This window comes from Manis pentadactyla, chromosome 15 (assembly GCF_030020395.1).
Source record: "Manis pentadactyla isolate mManPen7 chromosome 15, mManPen7.hap1, whole genome shotgun sequence".
NCBI lineage: Eukaryota > Metazoa > Chordata > Mammalia > Pholidota > Manidae > Manis > Manis pentadactyla.
The window spans coordinates 33,045,140-33,070,950 of record NC_080033.1 but is presented as its reverse complement, the minus strand read 5'-3'; the positions used below and the strand labels follow the sequence as shown (position 1 = coordinate 33,070,950).

General features: G+C 38.0%; 1 protein-coding gene and 1 pseudogene across 4 annotated transcripts in view; one reads left to right on the top strand and one right to left on the bottom strand.

Moving 5' to 3' along the window:
• Nucleotides 1–25,811, top strand: part of C15H16orf87 (chromosome 15 C16orf87 homolog) — a 153,559-nt gene that overhangs the window by 86,681 nt on the left and 41,067 nt on the right. The window contains exons 1-2 of one of the 4 annotated variants that reach the window (XM_036911039.2): nt 8,668–8,943; nt 13,361–13,457. In XM_036911039.2, the coding sequence (XP_036766934.1) occupies nt 8,878–8,943; nt 13,361–13,457 (163 nt within the window). In that variant the 5' untranslated portion in view covers nt 8,668–8,877. Of the gene's footprint in view, nt 1–8,667; nt 8,944–13,360; nt 13,458–25,811 lie in introns of those variants that run through there. The other 3 variants (XM_057493218.1, XM_036911030.2, XM_036911050.2) reach the window with 3 other exon arrangements.
• LOC130681072 (BCL2/adenovirus E1B 19 kDa protein-interacting protein 3-like) lies at nt 21,650–25,504 on the bottom strand (annotated as a pseudogene).

The following is a 25,811-nucleotide window of genomic DNA, read 5'->3' as shown; positions in this document are numbered from 1 at the left end:
AGACCTAAAAATTCTTCTGTTAGAAAACATAAGAAATTTTTATTTATCAACCCATTTTGGGAGAATTATTTTCTAAGCATTAAACTGATCTGAGATCTTAATTTGATAGTATTGAAACAATTGTTTGGTATTCTTTGAGTTCCTGAATTTAAAAGCACAACTCATTTTAGTTCAAAAGCATTTTTTCCATGGTAGATGCTCGTAAAATTACTGGAAATAATATTGCTACTGGAAAGCCAGAAGACTTAAAACTAATACCCACCTGATATAAACTATGGCAGCAGAGTACAATGATAGAAACATGTATCCTCCAAATGAAATTGCCCATATTTGACCAATTAAATCTTGCCCATGATTGTTAAAGTTGAGATCAGGTCTATTTTCAGTTGTGCTCTTTAGAATAGATAATATTATTCTGTTTAGTTTCTTGATGACTATTTGTTGTTTATTTTCTCCACAGAAGTGAACAATACCCTATCTTTGAAAGAATTGCGAATACTTTTTTATATGAATTTAAACTAGGACATAGTGCAGCCACAGCAAGTATAAACATCAGTTCTGTGTTTGGAGAAGGCTCTGTTAGTGAGAGGACTATCCGGTGGTGGTTTGAAAATTTTTGTTCTGGGGATCTGAGTCTGAAAAATGAGCCTCGAGGGAGACCCAAATCTGTTTTAAATGAAGATCAATTGAGAGCCATGTGGAAGCTAACCCCAAAACAGCAATTCAAAGCCTTGCAGCAGACGTAGGGGTTTCAGCTACAACAGTTTCTCGACACCTGGCTGCAATAGGAAAGGTGAAAAAAATTGGAGAATTGGGTAGGTACTACACCAGTTGATGGATGATCATAAACTGAGATGGTTAGAGATATGCTCATTCCTTAAGATTTGAAAAAGCTTTGATAAAAAACATTAAATTGAAAGTAAGCTGGACTGTGATTAGATGTTGATGAAGTTCCCAAACATGTTAAAATTGCAACCAAAAAAAGGTTCTGGAATAAAGCCAAAGGGTGGTCTGCAAAAAGGATATTTTGTTAGTAATTTTTAACCCAACTTTTTAATCCAACAGGTAGCATTTAGTGTCAAGAAGTTGAAATTATGTACCAAAAATTGATCTAAAAACACTCTGCATTTGTTAGCAGAGGAATCTATGCTTTTCAGTTACATTTGACCACAGAAATCAGAAACCACCATAGGGAAGTTACTGAGTTGGACTAAGAAGTTTTGCCACATCCATCATATTCACGTGACCTTTTTTCAACATAGTGCCACTTGTCATTTGGAACTCTTTCTAAGAAACAGTGTTTTCCAATAAGGAAACAATAATTTGAGAATTTGAATAAATTTTAGCAATACTAAATTTTATAAATATTTCTCCAAATATTTAGTATTTGGGGAAACATCATTTGGGGAAACAGTTAATGGTAACAGGGCATGTTTTGGTTGAATACAGCTTTTCTTTTTCTCAAAATATAATATTTCCTTTTGACCTATAAAAGGCAATTTCATATGGTTCTACAATCTTAATATGGTTCATATGATCATTTCCCAGACCCTGGCAGATCATGAAGACTGAAAGGTACTTAAAAGTACTGGAAGCTACAAGCTCCTCCTGCATTTTGGGCTTCTTCACTGGAAGAATGTGGAGCAACCAGAGTATATGTGTGTGTGCAAGATGCTTAGGAGTCAGCCATGCAAAGAGCTGGTAAAGAGAGTTTCAGGGAGATGAGCAGCCTCATCAAGGCTCTCAGAAAATAGTTTTTGAATAAAGAAATGAGAACATGTTTTTAACACCAAAAACCATGCACACAGCAGACATGGTATAGAAATGCTTTTGGAAGATAATACTTACCGTGTCACGTAGAGCCAGTCCCTTCTTTCATATGTTTTCCATTTCAGTTACATATTTTTTAAAAATAGAGGTGGCTTATCAGATACTATAATTAATGACCTCTTTATGATTTTGTAGCTACATTGCAGTTCTTCTTTGTCACATCCAGGGATTAGTTTGGGTAAAGATACCTGGATGGTCCTCTTTTCTCTCTCCCTCCTGACAACCTGCTATGTCTATCCCATGGAAGAAAGGAGAGTTAAGGAATTCTGAAAGGTAAGAGGTGAGGAAGATTATCCTGGAATGGATCTTACGTGGAAAGAGGTAGAGAGAAACGAGAGACAGACAGATGGTGGGAGGGAGGAGGAGGAATGGAGGGAGAGATGGAATGGAAATCCTGTAAAGTACAATTGACTGTTGGAGGATTAGAGACCACACATGGGGTGCTTTACTGCAAATTAAAAAAAAAAGGTGTCCCTTCATTTGAGTAGAAGGGGCCCTCAAGTTTGACACATGGCTTGGTGAGCAGTACATAGGCTGCTTTCAGTCCTAATTTCAGTACCCTTAGCTGGATGCCTTGGTCTGAACTCACCTGCTCATTTTACCTCTCTGTCCTTGGTTTTGTCAAGCGATCTATTCAGTGCTTCTGTAGACTTCCTGTTTGTACTCTCAAGAGAGTGGAGCTTCTGATTTAGCTCAGACTGATAGGTTAGGAGGAATAAGACCAGAGTTGGGAAGGACTTATTCATCCATCTATCCACCCATCCATATATCCACTCACCCACCCACCCACCCCAGACCCCTCCCCTCTCCCCTCCCTCACAAGGGTGAGACAAAATGGTCACAGAGGGTGAGAGCAGTGTCTTGCCTAATGTGAAAGAAAATTGGGTCATTAGTTACTTAGTCTGGATGTTAATTGTGTGGCCATCCAACCTTCCCTCAGTTCTCAGACCCCTTGTCAGACTTCCAGGGCTGAATGCTAGTCTTTGGTCTAAAACAGTCAGTGGATGTCCTTGCCGAGCTCAAGTAAGTGGTTCAAGGATGGGTAGGAAAGCCAAACAGAAGCAGTGAAGAAAAATGAGGAGACAGGAAAAGGAGCAGATAGATATAGGATGTTGTTATCTTAGTAATCTTCCTTGCCAACTCTAACAGGGTGTAGACAGAACAGAGTGTAGACAGAAATGGGCTCTGTGGTTCTGTGAGCAAATGGATCCAGCTGTGTCTGAAATAGTACTACTGTTAGTGTTCTTTGGGATGTGTGAGCTAGTAAATACCCTTTTTGCCTAAGCCACTTTGAGTTGAGTTTTCCATTTTGGCAAAAGAAAGGTTCCTGACTGATACGCTCCCTGAGCTTTACTTAACTGTAAAATGAGGCTTATGATACCACATTGGGAAGAAAGAGGTACAATTAATGTAAAGCACAAGCACAGAGTAGATGCCCAATATGCAGTATTTAATACCATGAGAGGAAAAACAAAGGAGGCAAAGCAAGGTGTGGGACACCTCTGGAGGCCCCTCTGTATCCAGCATAGGCCAGTTGGGCTGAGTTCAGTGCTCAGTGAAGCAGAGATACCCATCTGTAAAGGAGGACTGACTTCTTGAGTCACTTTGAGCCTGTGGGGCTTTTCTGCAATGAGTGCTCCCTGACCCAGTGCATGTGGCCATGAAGGAGAAAAAGAAAAGCTCTCTTTCAGGACAAAGATGAGGCACTGATCTTCGTCTGCTTTGGCTGTTATTCGTACCTTTTTTTCTTTTTAAATCATAGGTGACTCCTTTTTGGAAGTATGGAGTGTAAATGTTGTGAACAAAAATCAGCACAAAATGACTACATTTTTGTCATTGTGATGACCATCTCTCCATTGCCTTGGAAAAATAGGAACTACACATCTATCTATCATCTATCTATTTATCTATCTATCTATATATCTATCTATGTATTTATTTATTCATATTCTTTCCCAATTTATTTTTATTAAGGTATTATTGATATATACTCTTATGAAGGTTTCACATGAAAAAACAATGTGGTTACTGTATTTACCCATATTATCAAGTCCCCACCCATTCCCCAATGCAGTCACTGTCCATCAGGGTAGTAAGATGCCACAGATTCACTATTTGCCTTCTCCATGCTATACTGTCTTCCCTGTGATCCCCCACACCATGTGTACTAAACATAGTACCCCTCAATCCCCTTCTCCCTCCCTCCCCACCCGCCCTTCCACACCCCTCCCCTTTGGTAACCGCTAGTCCCTTCTTGGAGTCTGTGAGTCTGCTGCTGTTTTGAGGAACTATACATTTATGACTCAATTTTTTTTACATGTCAGCTTATTTATTTATTTATTTATTAAAATATCATTAATATGCAATCTTATGAAGGTTTTGCATGAACAACATTGTGGTGTAACTCTTTAAGAGCTATATTGGATTTTTAAGAAAAATGAGAAATTTTATGCAAACTTCTGCCAAGCATCCTAATGCTTGCATTCTATTTTCCCACAAAAGGAAGAAAAACTTAAAAGACTCCTTGGTAGAAATTTTGGTTTGAGTGTCAAAGAAAGGAGTGGAGGTGGAGGCTGCTACATCTCCCCTGCTCTCCCGCCCCCATTTTCCCGAGGTAGCTTGGGACCTGATTACAAAGTGATTTTGAATAGCCATTTTGGTTTTTCAGATACATGATATCTGTTACTAAAGAAGGTCCTGCCTGGTGTAATTGCTTATTGTGAAACTAGAACATCTACATCCACTTTAGCAGCATACATGAAAGATCTTGAGCAAAGTTAGAAATAGCATTAAAAGCCAGTGGAATGTGGGCTTTTCAAGTGCCCATCCTCAGTACGTTGGCTTCTCTCTTTTGCTTTCAGTGCTTCAGCCACAATAGCCTCTTTTCACTTCCTTTTACCTCAGCTAATTTGCCCATGCTATACTTTCTGTCTTAATATTTGCTACTCCTCTTCATCTCATTAACTCTACCCAGCATGCCTGTTTCCTCCAGGAAGTCTTCCCTGATTGCCCTGCCCCATGCCTCCACACGTCAGGTCCCCTTGCCCATGGCCTTAAAGCCCCAGTATGGTTCCTTCATAACTGTGATCATAGTAGTTATATATTTATTTGTGTGATAGTATGTGTTTATCTTCTGTGCTAGATTGTAAGATGCACAACAAAGGAATTTTATTTTGCTCACAATATTGTAGCTCCATCAAGACCACAACATCCAGCACATAACTAGTTACTTAGTAAATGTTTGTTAAGTAGAGTGAATTACTGTTAGAGCTACTTCCATCCACTTTGTAGAAAACCCTTGTATGGGTATCATTTAAATAACGAATATGTATGACAACAAATAATTGAAAACCTAATGAACAGTGGCTTAAATAAGTAGGCTTTGTTTCCTATAACTTACGAAAATTTTCAAACATACAAAATACTTGAGTTTTATAGTGAACACCTGTATGCCAACCACCTAGATTTTACCATTGACATTTTATTGTACTTTATTACTTAACTGTTCATGTAGCCATCCTTTTTTTTTTAATGCTTTGCAGTGAAAGTTGCAATAATTAACACATTTTACCCTAAACACATATCATTAGAGTTTGATATTTGCTTAAGGTTCTTGTTGAGGTAAAATTTAAATCAATAAAATGCCCAAATCTTAGGTGTATTATTATGTTTTGACAAAGGCAAAAAGTTGTGTAGCACAAATCCCTGTTAAGGTACAGATAATTATTACCATCAGCCCAAAAGTTCCCTCATACCCCTTTTTATTTATATCACACACTTATCCCCCAAGAGACAAACACTGCTCTGATTTTTTTCTACCATAGAATAGTTTTGCCTGTTCTAGACTGCCTATAAAAGGAGTATGTGCTCTTTTATGTAAGGCTTCTTTTAGTAAGCATAATGTTTTTGAGATTCATCCATTTTGTCTTATTGTATCGACACTAATTTGTACCCTTTAAAAGCTGATTTGTATTCCATTAAATGAACATACCATAATTTATCTTTTTACCTGTTTGACAGATATTTGTGGGGTTTTTTTTCCCAGTTTGAGCCTATTATGAATATTCTTGAACAGCTCTTTTTGTAGACATAATTTAATTTTTCTTGGATAAATACATAAGACTGGAAATATTGGGTCATTGGCTATATTTATACTTAGTTTTCCTAGACCTTTTTCCAAAGTGATTATACCATTTTATATCCCCTCTCATTTGATGTTATTAGTCTTTTTAATTTTAACTATTCTGGTGGGTGTGGAACTGTGTCTTATTTTGAGCTATTTTCCCACTTTCACATTACAAGGAATCTAGGGAGGCAGGCCAAGGCCATGGCTGGGGTAGCTATTCAGCAGTGCTGAATGGGACCCACGCGCTTTCTAGCTTTCTGTTCCTGTTTTAGTGGATTTAACATAATTGCATGCATGGCACTTGGGGTAGGCAGCCTCTAAGATGGTGCCCAGAGATTCCTGCCTCTTGATATTCTTGCCCTTGTGTAATACCTTATTGAGTGTGGGCTGGACTTACTGACTTGCTTATAATAGGATACAGCAGAAGTAATGGGATACTGCTTCTGAGATTAGGTTATGAAAAGAATGTGGCATGTTCTCTCTCTCTTATCACTCATTCTAGCGGAAGCCAGTTGCCATGCTTTGAGGCAGCTTTGTGAAGAGCCTGTGTGTGTGTGAGGGACTGGGGCCTGCCAACAATCAAATGAGTGAGCTTAGTAGTGGATTCCCTCCTAGTTGAGAATTCAGACAAGACTGCAGAACCATACCTGGATTCCTAACCCACAGAACCTGAAATAATAAACACTGTTTTAAGCCACTAAGTTTTGGAGTAATTTGTTATGTAATAATTGATAACTAAAAGAGCACTTCATTGTCTTATTGTTGTACATGTCTGCTTTAAGGCCTCATGTTCACGGTCCCGACAGGAAAAGTGTGAAAGGACAAAGTTTTTTACATGAATGTGTACATTCTTACCCAAAACTCAAAACCTTTCCAAAAATTCCACTCAGCAGACCTTAGTTTATATTTTGTTGGCCAGAGAGAACAGCACATGACCACACCTAGTTAGAAGATGGCTAGAGAGAAGGGGGAACCTGGATGGAATTGACATCAGCCAACTGTCAGTGTCTGCCACATTAACCATTTCAAAAATCCCACAGAGTTAAATACCTCTTAATACCCATCCCCACCAAGTGTCCTTTTTGGGAGATTTCCAGAAAAAAGGACCTATTCAAATGAAAGTTTCAGGAAACTCAGGCCCTGGGTTTCTGATTTATGGAGATACTATTTTCCTCTACTACTATTCCTCCAGTCCTTTGGAATAGAAACTTGAGATTCATACTAGAAATATCCCTGACCACTCCTCCCCCATAAAAATAAGCTCCTTAAGTTTAGCTAATATGGCCTTCATATTTTTGAATCCTGTCCTCTTACTTTACTGTTTTTCCTCTCCCAAGTCTTGAGGTCTGAAGCATTTTGCTGAACCAGTCATTCTCAATTTCAAATCTAATCCTGTATCCCCCAGTTTAAAACCCTTATTGCTCCACTGCCCTTAGGATGAAGCCTGAACTCCTTCCCATGGTTGCAGAGACCCTGCATAGCTGGATAAAGCCCATCTCTCCAGCCTTAACTCTTTGCGCTGCACTTGGTATGCTCACAAAAAACTCCTGACCTCCCTGCCTTTGTTTACTGTATTGCATCTGCCTGGTAGGACTTCACCATTGGGCAACTCCACCTGACATCCTTGGGGATTCAACTTTGGAGATACTTCTTCCAGAAAGCCTCCTAGGACTGCCAACACCCTCAACAGTGGGTCAGGTGGCCCCTTCAGTAGCTGTGTACAAATCCTTTTCCCTTTTTGTGGGGGAAAGGCCATACTAGGTTAACCTACTAGAAAATCCAAATAATACGATAGGATATTGTACAGAAAAGTAGGTCTCCTTCCTATCCCTGGACTCCAGTTCCTTTCCCAGTTTCTTAATGAAGATGCAAATAAAAATATATTTTAAAATTGTTTTAAAAATTTTATTAAAGTGTTCTGTACTTTGTTTTTACAATTTATGTTGTGTTTTGGTGACATATCACTTCATGTGAATCTCATTCTTTTGAAGGGCTGCAGTGATACTCTGTTTTATGCATACATTAATTTACTTAAGCAGTATTTGATGGACTCCTGGGCTGTTTCTGATTTTGCTCCGACAAGCAACATCTGCACAAATGGTTCTGAGCACATTTCAAATCCAAATGGTTGAGAATATCTTTTTAATTCTTAGGGGTGAGACTGCTGGATCAAAGGCTAGGTGGAATTTAAATTTTGATATGCTTGAGATAGTCAACTGATTTACTCCTCCCATCAACAACCCAACTCCGTTGTATTTGAATGTTAGTCCGTCTACATCACTAGACTGCGTGTTTTTTGAGGGCTGGAAATACCTAGTTATTCACATTTGTCTGGCAGAATTGGCCCTCAGTAAATATATGACTTAACGAGTTTCATATCTTGTAGCTCCGAGTCCAGGGCGTGGCACGTAGACTCATCAGATGTCTATTACAATTCTTTCTGCTAACATTTACTGAAGTTTATTAAATGCCAGCATCTATGCCAAGCTCTTTAACCCTTCACCTGTTTCACACAAGTTCCTTTCTCCCGTAGAAGGGGTGTGGCTCAGCACTACGACGTGCCCTATCTATGCGTTCATTGGCCGAAACCGACGTCCGCTGCTGTTGAGTCACGCGCCCATACGCCCTCCCGGCCGAGAGAAGGCGTGGCCAATGTGCGGCCTGGCGACCCAGCCCACCTCCTCTCGTGAGAATAGGGGCGAGCTCGCGGACCGGTGTGGAGTGGGTGGGAGGGCGCTCCCGGAGCCGGCGCACACCTCGCCCCGCCCCTTCGGCACGCAGGCCTTGCGCAAGTTCGCGCACGCGCGAGCTCTCGTACGGGCCAGAACCTCGGTCTGGCCTGCGGGGACCTGGCGGTTGGAGGCCAGGCTGCTGAGGTACTAGGGGTGGAGCCCGAGTCGCCGCCGCCGCCGGAGAAGAGCATGTCTGCCACTCGAGCCAAGAAAGTGAAGATGGCCACCAAGTCATGTCCCGAGTGCGACCAACAGGTGGGCGCCGAGGACCCGGCACACAGACCGGTGGGGCGGGTGCGCGCGGGCGGTGGACCGTTGACGGTGGCTGTTGGCTGTGGAGAGGCCGCCTCGCCGGGGTCCTAGCGGCGGAGCGGGCGGGCGGGCCACTGGGCTCGGAGGCCACGGTGGGAGCCCGAGATGAGCCAGGGGGTTGCCGGGGAAACGCCACGGGCCGCATCCCGGCCGGTGCCCACCTGGCAGTGGACAGACCCCCAAGTGTCTGTCCTGTGGCCCGGCCGCGCCGGAGGGGGGCGTGAATCGCCGACGGGCACCCTGTCCCGACCCTCGCTGAGTGGTCTGGCTGGCTCCTGGTGACAGTGGCGGGAGGCTGGGGGCAGAGGCCCAAGGACAGGAGCCCGGTCCATTCTGCCCGGACGCGGATGCCTGATGTGCCGGACTCCGACTCCAGGCTCCTGCCGCGCAGGGTTGCTTTGTTTTCGTCGTATGTGTGTGGTGGGCCCCAAAACTGTCCCCACCGCGACCTGCGTGAACGCTTAAATGTGACAAAAGGGGCCGCAATGTATTTCGGCGAATTTGGATTTTTTCCCTCCTAGATATATTTTTAGCGTAAGTAATCATGAATCCTATTTTAGTATCATTTTTAATAGAATATTACTGAATAATGAATGCCCCTGTTGAAACTTTTCCCTTCTGGGCGCTCCTCACTTCCCCTACCCACCACGGTACACGCTATTAAAATTTTGGCGTTTCTCGCTTGCAGATCATTAAAAAAAAATATGTGTGGTTTCATGAATTTTAAGTGACTGCTTTCTGCACAGGCTTAATGGTTTCATAGCTGTAATTTTAAAAACCTCATTTTATTGTTTCTTAGTTTAAACATGCCTCCTTCTTTGTTAGAATAGTAGATGTTCCTATAAACCTTTCAGTGTAAGAGTTAAAACTCTTTCAATTAAAACCATTTGTAAGGGCCTGTTTCATGCTACATGTAGATCTGGGTGTGATTCTTCTTTTTCCGCTGAGAAATTTTTTCAAAATGACTACCTCTCTCTTCCCCTTTTCCCTCCCCCCACTTTCTTTCTCTTTGCAGGAGATTATTTCAATACTTAAATCATTTCCATTTATTCCAGTTAATTGTGTAGAAGTATAACGTGTACATGGTATGCATTATGCATTCTAGTTTCTGTAGGGCATAAATTATTGCAAATCCTGACCTTGTTTTACTTGTCATAAAGTAACCTTTTGAGGGAAATAACCTGTTTTTAATATCCTGGTTAAAGAGGAAAGGATAATAAACTTGTAGGAGTCTCTGTAACTGTTCAATAAAATGTGATCATTTATTTGGAAAGATTTTTAAATTTTATTATACACACACAATCCCACTTCCAGGTGCCATTACGAAGTACCATAGATTGGGTGGCTCTAACAACAGTAATTTACTATCTTACAGTCCTGGAGGCTGGAAGTCCAAGATCTGGCTGAGAGACAGAGCTTTCTGGTATTTTATAAGGGCACTAATCCCATGACAAAGGCCCCACCCTCACAACCTTATCTAAATCTAATCACCTCAAAGTACCATCACATTGGGAGTTAGGGCTTGGGTGTATGAATTGGGGTTGCAGGGAGGACACAATTCATTGCAGGTTATGACCCTTATAGCAAGCTACTACCTAATATTAAATATTTGTTCATTTGTCCTTTATTCTAAATTCAGCATACATGAAGACTAATGAAAATTTCTGATGATTCTTAAAAGTGATTTATCTTTTACTACAAGGAACTGGATTGAAGAAAATAATTGATCTAATTTTTTGAAAGTAAAAGCCTGTTTAAGAAAAGTAGAAGTCACAAATGAGAAAAAAAGTTATAATACAGAAAGCCATTAAAACAATATTGGAATACTGCTGTTAACTCTAAGTTGCCTCATGAATATTAAATTAAAATTTAGGTAGAGTTTATAAACATAAATGTAAACTTTAACATTTGAGGTTACCCTAATTGAATAGATTTACATATGTTTTGTGTGAAGTTTAAAATCTGGTCAAGATCAAACAAAAAGACCTAGATTTTCAGTTGCTTTATAACATAAAGCCTTTACATGCCTCTGTTGGAAATGTAGTTCTGATATAACAGCAGCAGACTCACAGACTCCAAGAAGGGCCTAGCAGTTACCAAAGGGAAAGGGACTGGGGAGGGTGGGTGGGAAGGGAGGGAGAAGGGGAATAAGGGGCATTATGATTAGCACCCATAACGTAGGGGTGGGGCATGGGGATGGCAGTATAGCACAGAGAAGACAGGTAGTGGCTCTACCATCCTACTACGCTGATGGACAGTGACTGTAATGGGTTATATGGTGGGGACTTGATAATGGGGGGAATCTAGTAACCACAGTGTTGCCCATGTGATTTTATATTAATGATACCAAAAGAAAAAAAAGGAAAATATAGTTCTGAAACATCTAAACTTTAATACTTTAGATTTTCAAAGGGTTTCACATCCACAAACTTAAATTACTATGTCATTTTGTGTAGTAGTAGTCAAGATTCTTGTTAGTTTTTTGGCATCTTTGTGTTTCTGTTTGTGCCTCAATTTTTAAGATAGATTAGCTTTTTTCCCCCCATTTACAGGAAATTTAATGTGACATAGCAAACATGTCCATTTCTAGGTAGCTTTGATTCTCTCAGCAGCAAAGAATGTAAATGAGTTCTCTGTTTTTTTTGAGCTTTATAAAATCAGTGAAACAATATAAGATTTTATTTCTTGCAGGTTTTTTTTAACCTGTTTTACTTGCAAAAGATGTAAAAACTTCAGTGTACTCTTTAAGGAATAAATTGATGTAGAATAAGCCATCAGTAAACAAAATTTTGTGTTTTTCTTTTCCATTATAAAGTCCTGAGAGCATAGCATGAGAGCTTTCATTGCTATTATCTTTGGCATTACAACTAAAATTTGAGGGACATTTAGGGTGTTTGTTTAAAATCCAATTTATACTATAATTTGAAGAGATTGATATTACCTAAATAGTCTGTCCTTTCTAATTCTTTTTATAGGATCTGGGTTGTGCCGGTAGTTGGTTGTTTTTTTTCCAAGGTTGGAGTTGGGGAAGGAACTTTCCATTTTAAAAAGGACTTCAGGTTGACTTAACTCAGGTACCAGAATGTATTTTGAGCATAAAACACCAATTAAGGGATGAAAAATCAACCTATCAATTGAATTAGTCAGTGTTTATTCTTCATCCTGAAGCCAAATGTACATTTCTCATCTAATTGCAGCACTCTGTTATTTCTGGACAAGGGTTGCTAATAATTTTCTCGTGTATAAGACAGATACCTAAATTTAAGTTTATTGAGTTCAGTAGCTGGAAGAAAATGCTTGCTGAGGAGCAAGGATCTTTTGATTAAGAACATCAGACGTTTCTGTGTTTTTTGGATAGCATTAATTTAAAACAATTTACAGTACTGTGGATGCCCTTAGTGATGTGTTTCGTGTAAAGGAAATGAGTCAGTACCTGTGAGCCTGATTTCTGTGAAGATGTGAAATTTTTAATCTGACACATATATATTTGGGGCAGATTTTACACTATTAAAATTGTAACATTACATTTTCTGTCACAGTTTGAAAGAATCTCATCACATTAATAAAACAAGCTGTTAGACATATCTGGAGTTCATTTATTTTTATAGGATTCATTGTTATTTTTACTTAAATATAAACTAGAGAGCCTTTGTTCAGTATTTTTATGCCAAAAAAAATTCCAGAATATGAAGTATTTTTTAGATAATTGATAAAAAGCTTTATAATTGTAACTGAAGTTACAAGACCCTAGATCTCAACTCCTACTTTCTCTACAGTCTATTTTGTTTGTACTATACTTTTGCTCCTCAAACTGGTTGTTGTATACTATTCTTTTTGTCAGTGGTAGTTGGCATTTTACCCTCTCATTTTAGAACCTGAATCATTTGCAGTTCTTTCCCTTTTTGAAATATCTGGAAGATCTACCTTTTCCACTTCTATCCTCACAATTCTAGTAGGGCCCTAATAATCTTATGCTGGGATGCTTAAATGACTTCCCTACCATGCCCTCTTTTCTAATCTGTGCTCCATATAACTGCTTTCAAACGAATATTTTAGGAAATGCTACCTTTTATCACATGTATTTTCTTTGGCTGTGACCTTATTATGGTTTTCTATTGGTTACTCATATCAGCATGTGTTTATCATACCTTTACTATATTCATATTGTAACACAAAGGTGAAAATGTATAGGACACAATACCCATCTCAAATAGTTTGTTGTAAGGACATGGTGAGGTTTAAATAAATCTATGATTCCTACTTCAAGTAATCTATCATTCAGTTCAGGAGACTACATAAACACTGAGAAGAAGTTTAAAATCACAAAAATAGTAATGATACACTTTTTTTTTTCCTACAGGTTCCTGTTGCATGTAAATCATGTCCTTGTGGTTACATATTTATAAGCAGAAAACTTTTAAATGCAAAACACCCAGAGAAATCACCACCTTCTACAGGTAATTGTGAGTTTGCCACATTTTTAGATTTTTGATGTAGAAATTTAAAATTTCTGTGAATTTAGTTTACATTTTGTTGAAATTAAAAATCAAAATCTCTTGAACCATGTCTTTGATTACTAGCTATTGAAATCAGCTTATGACATTAGTTTGCTCTTTATTCCATTTAAATGTTAACTTCCTTACAATTCTAATTAAGCTTGCAACAGATTTTCTGTTTTTTATTTTTGGAGGATGGAGAGCCTTTGAAGGATTTTAAGCAAGGGAGTGACCTAATCTGATTTTTTAAAATTAAAAAAGAAACTAAATTAAGGTATAATTGATATTCAATAAATTACACATATTTAAAGTGCACATATTTAAAGCTTGACAAGTTTTGTCATATGTTCATACTAATTAAACAGTCACCACAGTCAAGATAATGAACTATCATTCCCAAGATTTCTAGTACTCTTTCATAATCTTAGTTCTCTTTTCTAATCTCTCCTTGGTTTTCCTACCCCCAGATAACAACTGATGTACTTTCTGTCACTATTCTATAACATCATATGAATGGAATCATACAATATATATTCTTTTTTGCATGGTTTCTTTCACTGAGCATAACTTACAATTCAGCCATTTTGTCATGTATTTCAATAAGAATTTATTCCTTTTTGTTATTGCTTAGTAGTATTCTTTATATGGATATGCCACAATTTGTTTATTCACTGGTTGATGGACTTTTGGGTTTTTCTCCTTTGTAGTGCTGTAAAATTTGTAGTAGCTTTGAAGTTTTTTTTTTAAAATAGTGACTGTAAAAATATAACTTGATTTTGGTGTCAGTATACTTTTTAGACATTTTGGGTATTTTTTATAAATCCCGGATGTAAAATATCTGAAAAGTAATTTTGTTTGAATTTTACTTTTCCATTAATGAGACAAAATGGATTTACTCAATGGATATATTTATTTAAAAATGAAATTTTGCTATTTATTCTTTGATAAAATCAGAACTTCATACAGTAATGATCCCCAAATAAGGGTAGGTTGATTATAAGTATATATTGAGTACCTGCTTATTATATATGCTACACTGTTCTAAGCCATGGGCATAAAGTAATACATGAATCTACTATCAAGGCAGATTCACTGCTGTCATGTAGCTTACATTTTTGTGGACGGGAGATAGACATTGAAGAAATAAACAGGAGAATATCAGTTTGTAAATGCCTTGTAGGAAATTAAAGTAAAGTGCTATCGTAGCATGAAACTAGAAAGCTAGTTTTTGCTTGAGTGATTAGAGGAGGCCTCTCAAGGAGGTGACATGTAAGCTGAGGCTGAATAGGAACAATGGGCTGGCCATGTTAAGATAAGGGAGAAGAACATTTTTGAAAGATGAAATAGCAAATGCAAAAGTTCTAAGGCTGGAAAAAGTTTGGTATATTTTAGGAGCAAAAAGGCCAGTGTGGTTGCAGTATAGACAGTAGGAGCAGGAGAGCATGGTAGATAAGGCCAGGAGGATAGGTAGGGGCCAGACTATGTAAAGCTTTATAAACCAGAATAAGAAGTTTGGGTTTTGTTCTTAAAATAAAATGAGAGGAGAAGCTATCATTAGGTTGTGGGATGGGTAAAGGGAAAGTATTACGTTCTGATATGCCTTTTAGAAAGATCATTATAGATGTATAGAGAATAGTTTGTAAAGGTACAAGGCAGAAGTGGCTATTGCAGCATGTTGATTGAGGATGCTGAATTAGACAAAGAGTAGCTATAGTAGCAGATGATTCAATAATTATTTATATGTATGTCTGTGAGAGGTCTGTTTATCCTAGGTCTATATAGAGGTGGCAAGAAAGTCATTTGATTCCATTTCTGTCTATTTGAGTTTCTTCTCTTTCATCATGAGAGAGGACTAATTCAGTGGTTCTTACAGACTGTTGCTGGGTTGGTTATAGAGGAGTCATCCAGAGAACTTGTTGAAAATGAATTCCTGGATCTTAGTCCCTAAGAGTTTGTTTCAGGTGTGTGAACTCTGGAATGATTCATTCAATAGATGTTTGTTAGCCCATAATTCTTTGTATTTCAGCTCAGTTCTGAGTCTCCAAAATGAGTGAGACATGGCCCATGCCTTTAAGTGGGACAAATGTGTGTTTTTTGTTTTTTTTCTTAGTTCACATATTTTTTTAGCCCCTTCTATATACCAGTGGTTCAGGGCAAAAATGAGGCAAGGAAGAAACCCAGCAAGGTCACAGAGAAGGGACAGATTAAAAAAAATTCTTTTTGGTATCATTAATGTGCAATTACATCAGCAACATTATGGTTACTAGACCTCCCCTATTATCAAGTTCCCACCACATACCCCATTATAGTCACTATCCATCAGCTTACTAAAATGCTATAGAATCACTACTTGTCTTTTCTGTGTTATACTACCCTCCCCATGTCCCCGCTCCAGCTACATTATGTGTGCTAATCGTAATGCCCCTGTTCAGCTCCTCTGCCAATTCTTTAATTGGCTCACTTGCTTTTTATTTGTTGAGGGGCATGAGCTCTTTATATAATTTGGATGTCAACCCCTTATCAGATATGTCATTTATAAATATATTCTCCCAAACTGTAGGATACCTTTTTGTTCTACTGATGGTATCCTTTGCTGTACAGAAGCTTTTAGTTTGATATAGTCCCACTTGTTCATTTTTGCTTTTGTTTCCCTTGCCCAAGGAGATATGTTCATGAAGAAGTTGCTCGTGTTTATGTACAAGAGATTTTTACCTATGTTTTTTTCTAAGAGTTTTATGGTTTCATGACTTACATTCAGTCTTTGATCCATTTTGAGTTTGCTTTTGTGTATGGGGTTAGACAATAATCCAGTTTCATTCTCTTACGTGTAGCTGTTCAGTTTTGCCAACACCAGCTGTTGAAGAGGCTGTCAATTCCCCATTGTATATCCGTGGCTCCTTTATTGTATATTAATTGACAATATATGCTTGGGTTTATATCTGGGCTTTCTGTAGTCTGTTCCATTGGTCTGTGGGTCTGTTCTTGTGCCAGTACCAAGTCATTTTGATTACTGTGACTTTGTAGTAGAGCTTGAAGTCAGGGAGTGTAACACTTCTCGCCAACCCCCAACTTTATTCTTCCTTTTCAAGATGCTTTGGCTATTTGGGGTCTTTTGTGGTTTCATATGAATTTTAGAACTTTTTACTCTAGTTCATTGAAGAATGCTGTTGGTATTTTGATAGGGATTGCATTGACTCTGTAGATTGCTTTAGGCAGGTTGGCCATTTTGACAATATTAGGTCTTCGTATCCATGAGCACGGGATGTGTTTCCATTTATTGGTATCTTCTTTAATTTCTCTCATGAGTGTCTTGTAGTTTTCAGAGTATAGGTCTCTCACTTCCTTGGTTAGGTTTATTCCTAGGTATTTTATTCTTTTTGTTGCAATTGTGAATGGAATTGTTTTCCTGATTTCTCTTTCTGCTAGTTCATCGTTAGTGTATAGAAATGCAATAGATTTCTGCATTAATTTTGTATCGTGAAACTTTGCTGAATTCAAATATTAGATCTAGTAGTTTTGGAGTGGGTTCTGTAGAGTTTTTTATGTACAATATGTCATCTGCAAACAGGGACAGTTTAACTTCTTCTTTACCAATCTGGATGCCTTTTCTTTCTTTGTGTTGTCTGATTGCCATGGCTAGGACTCCAGAACTACATTGAATAAAAGTGGGGAGAGTGGTCATCCTTGTCTTGTTCCTGATCTTAAAGGAAAGGCTTTCAGCTTCTCGCGGTTAAGTATAATGTTGGCTGTGGGTTTGTCATATATGGCCTTTATTATGTTGAGGTACTTGCCCTCTATACTCATTTTGTTCAGAATTTTTGTCATGAATGGATATTGAATTTTGTCAAATGCATTTTCAGCATCTATGGAGATGATCATGTGGTTTTTGTCCTTCATTTTGTTGATATGGATGATGATGATGGATTTTCGAATGTTGTATCATCCTTGCATCCCTGGAATAAATCCTACTTGACCATGATTGGTAATCTTTTTGATGTATTTTTTAATTCGTTTTGCTAATATTTTGTTGAGTATTTTTGTATCTATGTTTGTCAGGAGTATTGGTCTGTAATTTCTTTTTTTTGTTGTGTCTGCCTGTTTTGGTCTTAAAGTGACGCTGGCCTCCTGGAATGTGTTTGGAAGTATTCCCTCCTCTTCTATTTTTTGGAAAACTTTAAGGTGAATGGGTATTAGGTCTTCAGTAAGTGTTTGATAAAATTCTGCACTGAAGCCATTTGGTCCAAGGGTTTTGTTCTTAGGTAGTTTTTTGATAACTAGTTAAATTTCATTGCTGGTAATTGGTCTATTCATATTTTCTGTTTCTTCCTGGGTCAGCCTTGGAAGGTTGTATTTTACTGGAAAGTTGTCCATTTCTTCTGGGTTATGCAGCTTGTTAGCATATAATTTTTGATAGTATTTTCTCATAATTCTTTGTATTTCTGTTGTGTCCGTAGTGGTTTTTCCATTCTCATTTCTGATTCTGTTTATGTATGTAGACTCTTTTTTTCTTGATGTCTGGCCAGGGGTTTATCTATTTTGTTTATTTTCTCAGTGATCCAGCTCTTGCTTTTATTGATTCTTTGTATTGTTTTATTCTTCTCGATTTTATTTATTTATGCTGTAATCTTTATTATGTCCCTCCTACTGATTTTGGGCCTCATTTGTTCTTCTTTTTCTGATTTCCTTAATTGTGAGTTTAGACTCTTCATATGGGCTTGTTCTTTCCTTAGGTAAGGCTATATACTTTCCTCTTCGCATAGCCTTCTCTGCGTCTCACAGATTTTGGGGTATTGAATTATTGTTGTCATTTGTCTCCATATATTGCTTGATCTCTGTTTTTATTTGGTCATTGATTATTTAGGAACATGTTGTTAAGCCTCCATGTGTTCGTGTGCTTTTTCATTTTCTTTGCATAAATTATTTCTAGTTTCATACTTTTGTGACCTGAGAAACTGATTGGTACAATTTCAATCTTTTTGAATTTAACGAGGCTCTTTTTGTGGCCTAGTATATGATCTATTCTTGAAAATGTTCCATGTGCTCTTGAGAAGAATGTGTATCCTGCTGCTTTTGGGTGAAGTGTCCTGTACATGTCCGTTAGTTCCATCTGTTCTAATGTGTTGTTCAATGCTTCTGTCTCCTTATTTTCTGTCTGATTGGTCTCTCCTTTGGAGTGAGTGGTGTGTTGAAGTCTCCTAAAATGAATGTATCCATTCTATTTCCCCCTTTGATTCTGTTAGTATTTGTTTCACATATGTAGGTGCTTCTTTGTTGGGTGCATAGATATTTATAATGGTTATATTCTCTTGTTGGATTGACTCCTTTATCATTATGTAATGTCCTTCTTTGTCTCTTGTGACTTTCTTTGTTTTAAAGTCTATTTTGTCTGATACAAGTACTGGTACTCCTGCTTTTTTCTCTCTCTTAGTTTCATGGAGAAGAGTATAATTTTGATTATCTCTGGAGTTTATCAAGTATTTGATGAAGGTTGTCAATTGGATCTATAGCACTTCAGTGTTAATTAGTAGATAATTTGTAGAAGAAATGAAAAAAATATATATGGAAAGATAATGTCACTAAAAATCACATAAATGCAGTTGCAATAAAATATTCTTTTGCCCACTTTCTGTTAAAAATGTAAAGGATTTCTCTGTGCTTTTGTGATTGAGGCAAAACGAGAACTCTTGTACTAGTACTAGTGGTGATAGTGAAGTGGTACAGCCTTTTTGAAGAGTAATCTGACAGTAGCTAAATGTTTTAAATGCACATAACCTAGGATCTAGAGTTCTGTATCAGTAGGTGTATAACCTAGAGATAAAATTGCTCTTAACAGACAATGAAATATTTTATAGGATTTTCAGGAGAATGGTTAATTAAGTACAGCACATCTTTTAGGGAATAACAAGTACAGGCTTACCTCATTTTATTGTCCTTCACTTTACTGCACTTCATAGATAGTGTGTTGTTTACAAATTAATGATTTGTGGCAACCCTGCATTTATCCAACAGCATTTGCTCTCTTCATGTTGCTGTGTCACTTTGTGGTAATGCTCCCAATATTTAAATATTTCATTATTATATTTGTTATGGTGATCAGTAATCTTTGATATCACTATTGTCATTGTTTTAGGGTGCCATGAACTCTGCACAGGTGAGATTGCAAACTTAATTGATAAATGTTATGTGTTCTGATTGCTCAACCCAACTGGGCGGTTTCCCTGTTTCTCTCCTTCTTGGGCCTCCCTATTTTCTGACAGAACAATATTGAAATCAAGCCAGTTAATAACCTTACAATGGCATCTAAGTGTTCAAGTGAAAGGAAGAATCAAATGTGTTCATTTTAAATCCACAGGTAGAAGTGATTAAGCTTATGAGGAAGGCATATTGAAAACTAGGCCTTTTGTGCCAAACAGCCAAGCTGTGAATGGAAAGGAAAAGTTCTTGAAGGAAGTGAAAGCACTACTGCAGTGAACTTTTGGTAAGAACTTAACTGAACAAATGATAAGAAAGCAAAACAGCCTTATTGCTGATATGGAGAAAGTTTGAGTGGTCTAGAGAGCAGATCAGACCAGCTATAACATTTCCTTAAGCCAAAACCTAATCCAGAGCAAGGCCCTAACTTTATAATTCTGGGAAGGCTGAGGAAGTGAGGAAAGGTTTGAAACTAGCAGAGGTTGGCTCATGAGGTTTAAAAGTAAGAAGTCATCTCTATAACATAAAACTGCAAGTGCTGATACAGAAGCTGCAGCAAGTTATCCAGAAAATCTAGCTAAGATAATTCATGCAGGTTGCTACACCAAACAATAGATTTTCAAATGTAGATAAAACAGCTATATATTGGAGGAAGGTGCCATCTAGAGCTTTTCATAGCTGGAGAATTCAGTGCCTGGCTTCAATGCTTAAAAAGGTAGGCTGACTCTTTTGATTAGGGGCTAATGCATCTGGTGAGTTAAAGTTGCAACCATTGTGGGTTTACCATTCTAAAAGCCCTAGGGCCCTTAAGAATATAGTACATCTCCTCTGCCTGTGACCTATAGATGGAACAACAAAGACGGATGACCGCACATCTGTTTACAAAGTGTTTACTGAATATTTTTAGCCTGGTGAGTCCTCAGAGAAAAAGATTCTTTTCAAAATGTTACTGCTCATTGATAATAAGCGCCTGGTCACCCAAGAGTTTTCATGGAAAACAATATTAATGTTCTCATGCCTGCTAACACAATATCCATTTTGCAGCCCATGTGTCAAGGAATGGGTTTAGTTTACAAGTCTTAATAATTTAAGAAATATATTTTGTAATGCTGTAGCTGCAATAAATAGTGATTCCTCTGATGGATCTGGCAAAGTAAATTGAAAACCTTCTGGAAAGGATTCACCATTGTAGATGCTGTTAAGAACATTTGTGCTTCATGGGAAGAGGTCAGTATTAACATTAACAGAAGTTAGGAAGAAATTGATTCCAACCCTCATGGATGACTTTGAAGAGTTCAAAACTTCACTGAAGTAAGTTTTGAACTGCAGAAGTAGTGGGAATAGCAAGAGAACTAGAATTAGAAGTGGAGCCTGAGGTTCTGACTGAATTACAACATCTCATGATAAAACTTGAATAGATGAGAAGTTGCTTCTTATGGATGAACAAAGAAAATGGTTTCTTGATTGGAATCTACTCCTGGTGGAGATGTAAAAACTGTTGAAATGACAACAAAGAATTTGGAACTTTACATAACTTAGCTGATAAAGCAACAGTAGGGTTTGAGAGGATTGACTCCAATTTTGAAAGAAGTTCCACTGTATGTAAAATGCTGTCAAATAGTTTTGCATGCTACAGAGAAATCATCTGTGAAAGAGTCATTTGATATAGTAATCTTCATTGTCTTAAGAAATTGCCACAGCCATGCCAACCTTCAGCAGCCACCACCCTGATTAGTCAGCAGCCATCAACATCAATGCAAGATCCTCTACCAGCAAAAAGATTATGACTCTGAAAACTGAGATAATGGTTAGCGTTTTTTAGCAATAGAGTATTTTTTACTTAAGGTATGTACGTTTTTGTAGTATACATAATGTTATTGCACACTTAATAAATTACAGTATATGGTAAACATTTACATACACTGTGAAACCAGAAAGTTCACGTGATTTGCTTTATCGCATTATTCATTTTATTGCAGTGGTTTGGAACCAAACCTGCAATCTCTCTGAGGTATGCCTATATATGCTAATTAGAAAGAATGATGCAGATTTTTATGGACTGACATGGAAAATCTCTAAAACAATTTAAGAAAAAAGTACAAAACAGTACATGTATGAACTCATTTTCTTTTGTGATGAGGACTTTTAAGACTTACCTTAGCAACTTTCAAATAGACAATACAGTATTATTAACTATAGTCACTATGCTGTATATTACATCCCCATGACATACTTACTTTATAACTGGAAAATTGTACTTTTCAGACCCCCTTCACCCATTTTACTACCCAGCCCCCAACTGTGGTAACCACCAGTCTGTTTTCTGTATCTGTGAGCTCAGAGTTGTTTTTGTTTTCTGTTTTCTGTTTTTAAGATTCCACATATGAGGTTCTAATGGTGTCATTCTCTGCCTAACTTATTTCACTTAGCATAATGCCCTCAAGGTCCATCCATGTTGTCAAAAATGGGAAGATTTCATTTTTTTTAATGCTGGATAGTTCTCCACATTTTCTTTATCCACTCATCTATCATTGGACACTTAGATTGTTTCCATATCTTGACTATTGTAAATAAAGTTTCAATGAATATGGAGGTGCATATATCTTTTTGAGTTAGTGATGTCATTTTCTTTAGATTAAATACCCCAAAGTAGAATTACTGAATCGTATGGTAGTTCTATATTTTATTAGTTTCTAAAACCCCACAAAATGATTTCTACATGTATTATTAATCAGTAAATGCATAAATGGATAAATCACTAGATAACAAGAATTAAGGAAGACTTATTTGCATAATTAAACACTTAAAAAAGAGGGAATCATCTTTAATGTTCAAATTGCACTTTTTTTTGGTTTAAAATAATTTTTTATTGCCCAGGATGTTTTTCTTGTGTCTTTTGATTTTTTTTCTGTTTGTTTTCTTTTTAATAACTAAATTCAAGCTTAGGGAAGTTTGCCGTGATCTTGAAAAACAAAACAACGAAACTTTTAAATAATTTGCTAACCTGATCTCATTTTAAGAGATAGCAGATATCTTTTAAGAATGAAACTTATACTATGAATAATGCAGGTTTAAGTCTGGTGGTACCGAAAGGACACAATAGCATTGTTGTCAAAATTATGATCTGCTGGTGGCCTTTGTGGAAAAGAAGCCCTTGCAAATTTCTAAATAACAATAAACTCTGTTAGGAAATTATAAAGAAGTGTCTTACGAGCCAAAAGGGAATGAGATTAGTAAAATGCCTCAACTGAGTTTGAATAAAATACTGGATTTGAGAGGTACTGGAACTTGCATATGTAAAAATAGGGTGGAAGGTTGGGTCATGCTTACAATGGTCTCAAGTTCAAATAAACTGCCATGACAATACACCACTTCACAGGTCAGGGGCTTTTCCAGGGGCTTTTTTTCCTCAGTAGGTGCTGGCAGAAGTGCTCAGACACTTTCCAGTGTAGATGTCTAGCCCCAAAATATGAGAAAGGAAGAGAGATGGAATGTATACCTTAAGAAATTCTGTGGGGAAAAACACCCCTCTTCTTGGCTCCAGTTTTCCTCATATGCAGAGAAACAGAGCATTTGGGGGTGCTTGAAGTGGAACTCCTTACTTGGAATGTTTTCAGGTCAACTGGACCAGATGACCACCCAGTCTGCACTTTTCTTCAAAGCATCACCCTCTTTCAAGTGCATTTCTACATCAAACATAATCTGCCCATCTTCTTGTGGGAAAAGGCTGTCGCAGTGAGAACTGCCTCTTGAAGTACTCTGGCCAGATTCATGTGGTGGATTCAAAGGAATCTTCTCCGTGTCTGCATTGTGAATAGAGAATGAGGAAGGTACATATTCCAGCCCCCCATTTTTCCCATTGCCATTGCTGCTGCTGTTCATTGGTAGCTCCACTCAGAAACTGTCGAGCCAGCTGGGAGGGGCAAAGGCTCCTTACCTTCCTCACCGTTGTTGTGCAGGGGCAGTGGCTGCTCTACTCACTGAGACAACATTGTTGGGCAGTGGCTGCAGCAGGGAAATTACACTTATTTTAAAAGTGAAATCAAAGCTGTAAAAGTTAGTTACTAATTTCAGTGGGTCGAAACCTCTTGCTTATTATTGTAACCTTGTGATATGCAGGAGAAAAATGCCAGTTAAATAGATTTATCTAGGCTTTAATTGTTCAAAGCTCACATTTTTCAAATATACTAATCTATCTTCCTGACATACAAATAAGTAAGGAGGTAGGGCACTAGACCTGTATAGAACTTTAACTGAAATTATATGTAAATAAAATCTATTTTAGAAATATTTAGAAATTAAAAGATTTTTATAAGTTTAAAATTCATTTTGATGAGATGAAGAGTAAATGTTATAAATAAAGCTGTATTAAGAAATGCTGAGTGTTTTGTGTGAGCCCATAGTGATGAATTACTTTTGGGCACCTTTCCAAATGAGTTAGGTATGTATGTTTCTTTTATCCTTGGGGTATTGGTTTTAAATGGAGATAGATTTTTTAAAATTAGCTGTCTCATTCATGTAGGATTTCACTTCTGAATTGAATAGGTGAAAGTTTAAAAAGTAGCCTGGAGATTAAGTCTTAAACTGTCAATTTGAAATTTCTTTAAAAAGGAGATAACTTGTATTTCCTAAAATTGAGAGTACTGTACTTGTGGACCAAATCTTGAGCACTGTAGTAGTAGTTACCTATCCAAATATTTGATCAGTCTGTAACTACTGTAGTAGTTATCTATTCAAATATTTAGTGAGTCATCAAATACTGATAGAAGTTTTTAGGAAAACAAACTCAGTTTATTCCAAATCTTTTAATTTCATTTTTCAGATGAATGTTCCAGATGGTTAGTGTAAGGTAAAATCGAGCCAAAATGACCAGGTGAGGAGGCAACAAAGGAGCCAAAAGTTTAATAGGGCGCAATCCTGGGCAATGTTTGCCAGTCTGGTTAGTCACAGGCTGGAGAAGTCACACCCAGCAGGGCAGGCAGTGAGTTTATAAAGAAGTTAGGGGGAGGGAAAGCATAGGTCTACAGTGGCATGAGGATTGGCTAGCCTAAGGCACGTGTCATTGGCCTTTACAGTAGACAAAGGACTAGAAAGTTACTACTCCTTTTCCAGGTTGGGAGGGGGCAGCGGCCAGGGATTTTGGCACGTCATCAGGCCAGAATTTCTTGGTCTCTTTCCCTTACTAGGCCGGGGTTGGGGGCTGAGCTCATCTGACGTGCTCACCCCTCCCTCTGGTGCCTCCAGCCTTACATTCCAGCCTTTTGGTTTTAATAGGCGCTGACTCGATCTGGCTACTTCTGGCTGAGGAGGGGCAGTGCAGGCAGGGTTAAGGCTGGTGGTAGGCCGGAGGAGGCTTGGAGGGAAGGGGTGAGTACTGATATACCAGCATTTGGTTTACCGCGATGTGAGATAGTTTAGCCAGGCGTTGTAGGAACTTAAAAATACAAGGAGCTGCTGACAGAAGAATAAATACAACAGTTAGTGGGGTTATAACAGGGAGGAGCCAAGGTAGGAGTTGAGACTGCCACCATCCAGAGAAAGGATTTTTAGTTAGGTCTTCTCTGCGTTTTTGAAGGTTTTCTTGTAGTTGTTTGATCCTGTCTTTGACTATGCCTGACCTGTTGACATAAGAGCAACACTCTTCTTTTAGGAACAGGCATATTCCCCCTTTCCCAGCTGTTAGTAAATCTAGGCCTCTCCGATTTTGGAGGACCATGTCGGCAAGGGAGTCTAGTTGTGTCTGTAAATCTAAGACCATGTCTGCCACTTGTTGTATGTCTTCTATTAGTTGTGATGATAGTTGTTTATAAAAATGAAGCGAGCTCTTCGTGTAATTGTAGATTAATGATAACAAAAAAAATGATGGACAGTGACTGTAATGGGGTGTGTGGGGGGCACTTGGCGAAGGGGGGAGCGTAGTAAACCTAATGCTCTTCATGTAATTGTAGATTAATAACAACAACAACAAAAATGAAGTGAGGGCCCTAGTCCCACTGCCCCCATCCCTACTGCCACAGTGATGCCTAGGCCAACTATTAACAGTATGAGTTCGATTGCCCTCTTTGTCCGTGTAAAAGAGGAACTGATCGGGGGGTTGGCAGGCTTTGATTTCCTGGTGCTATC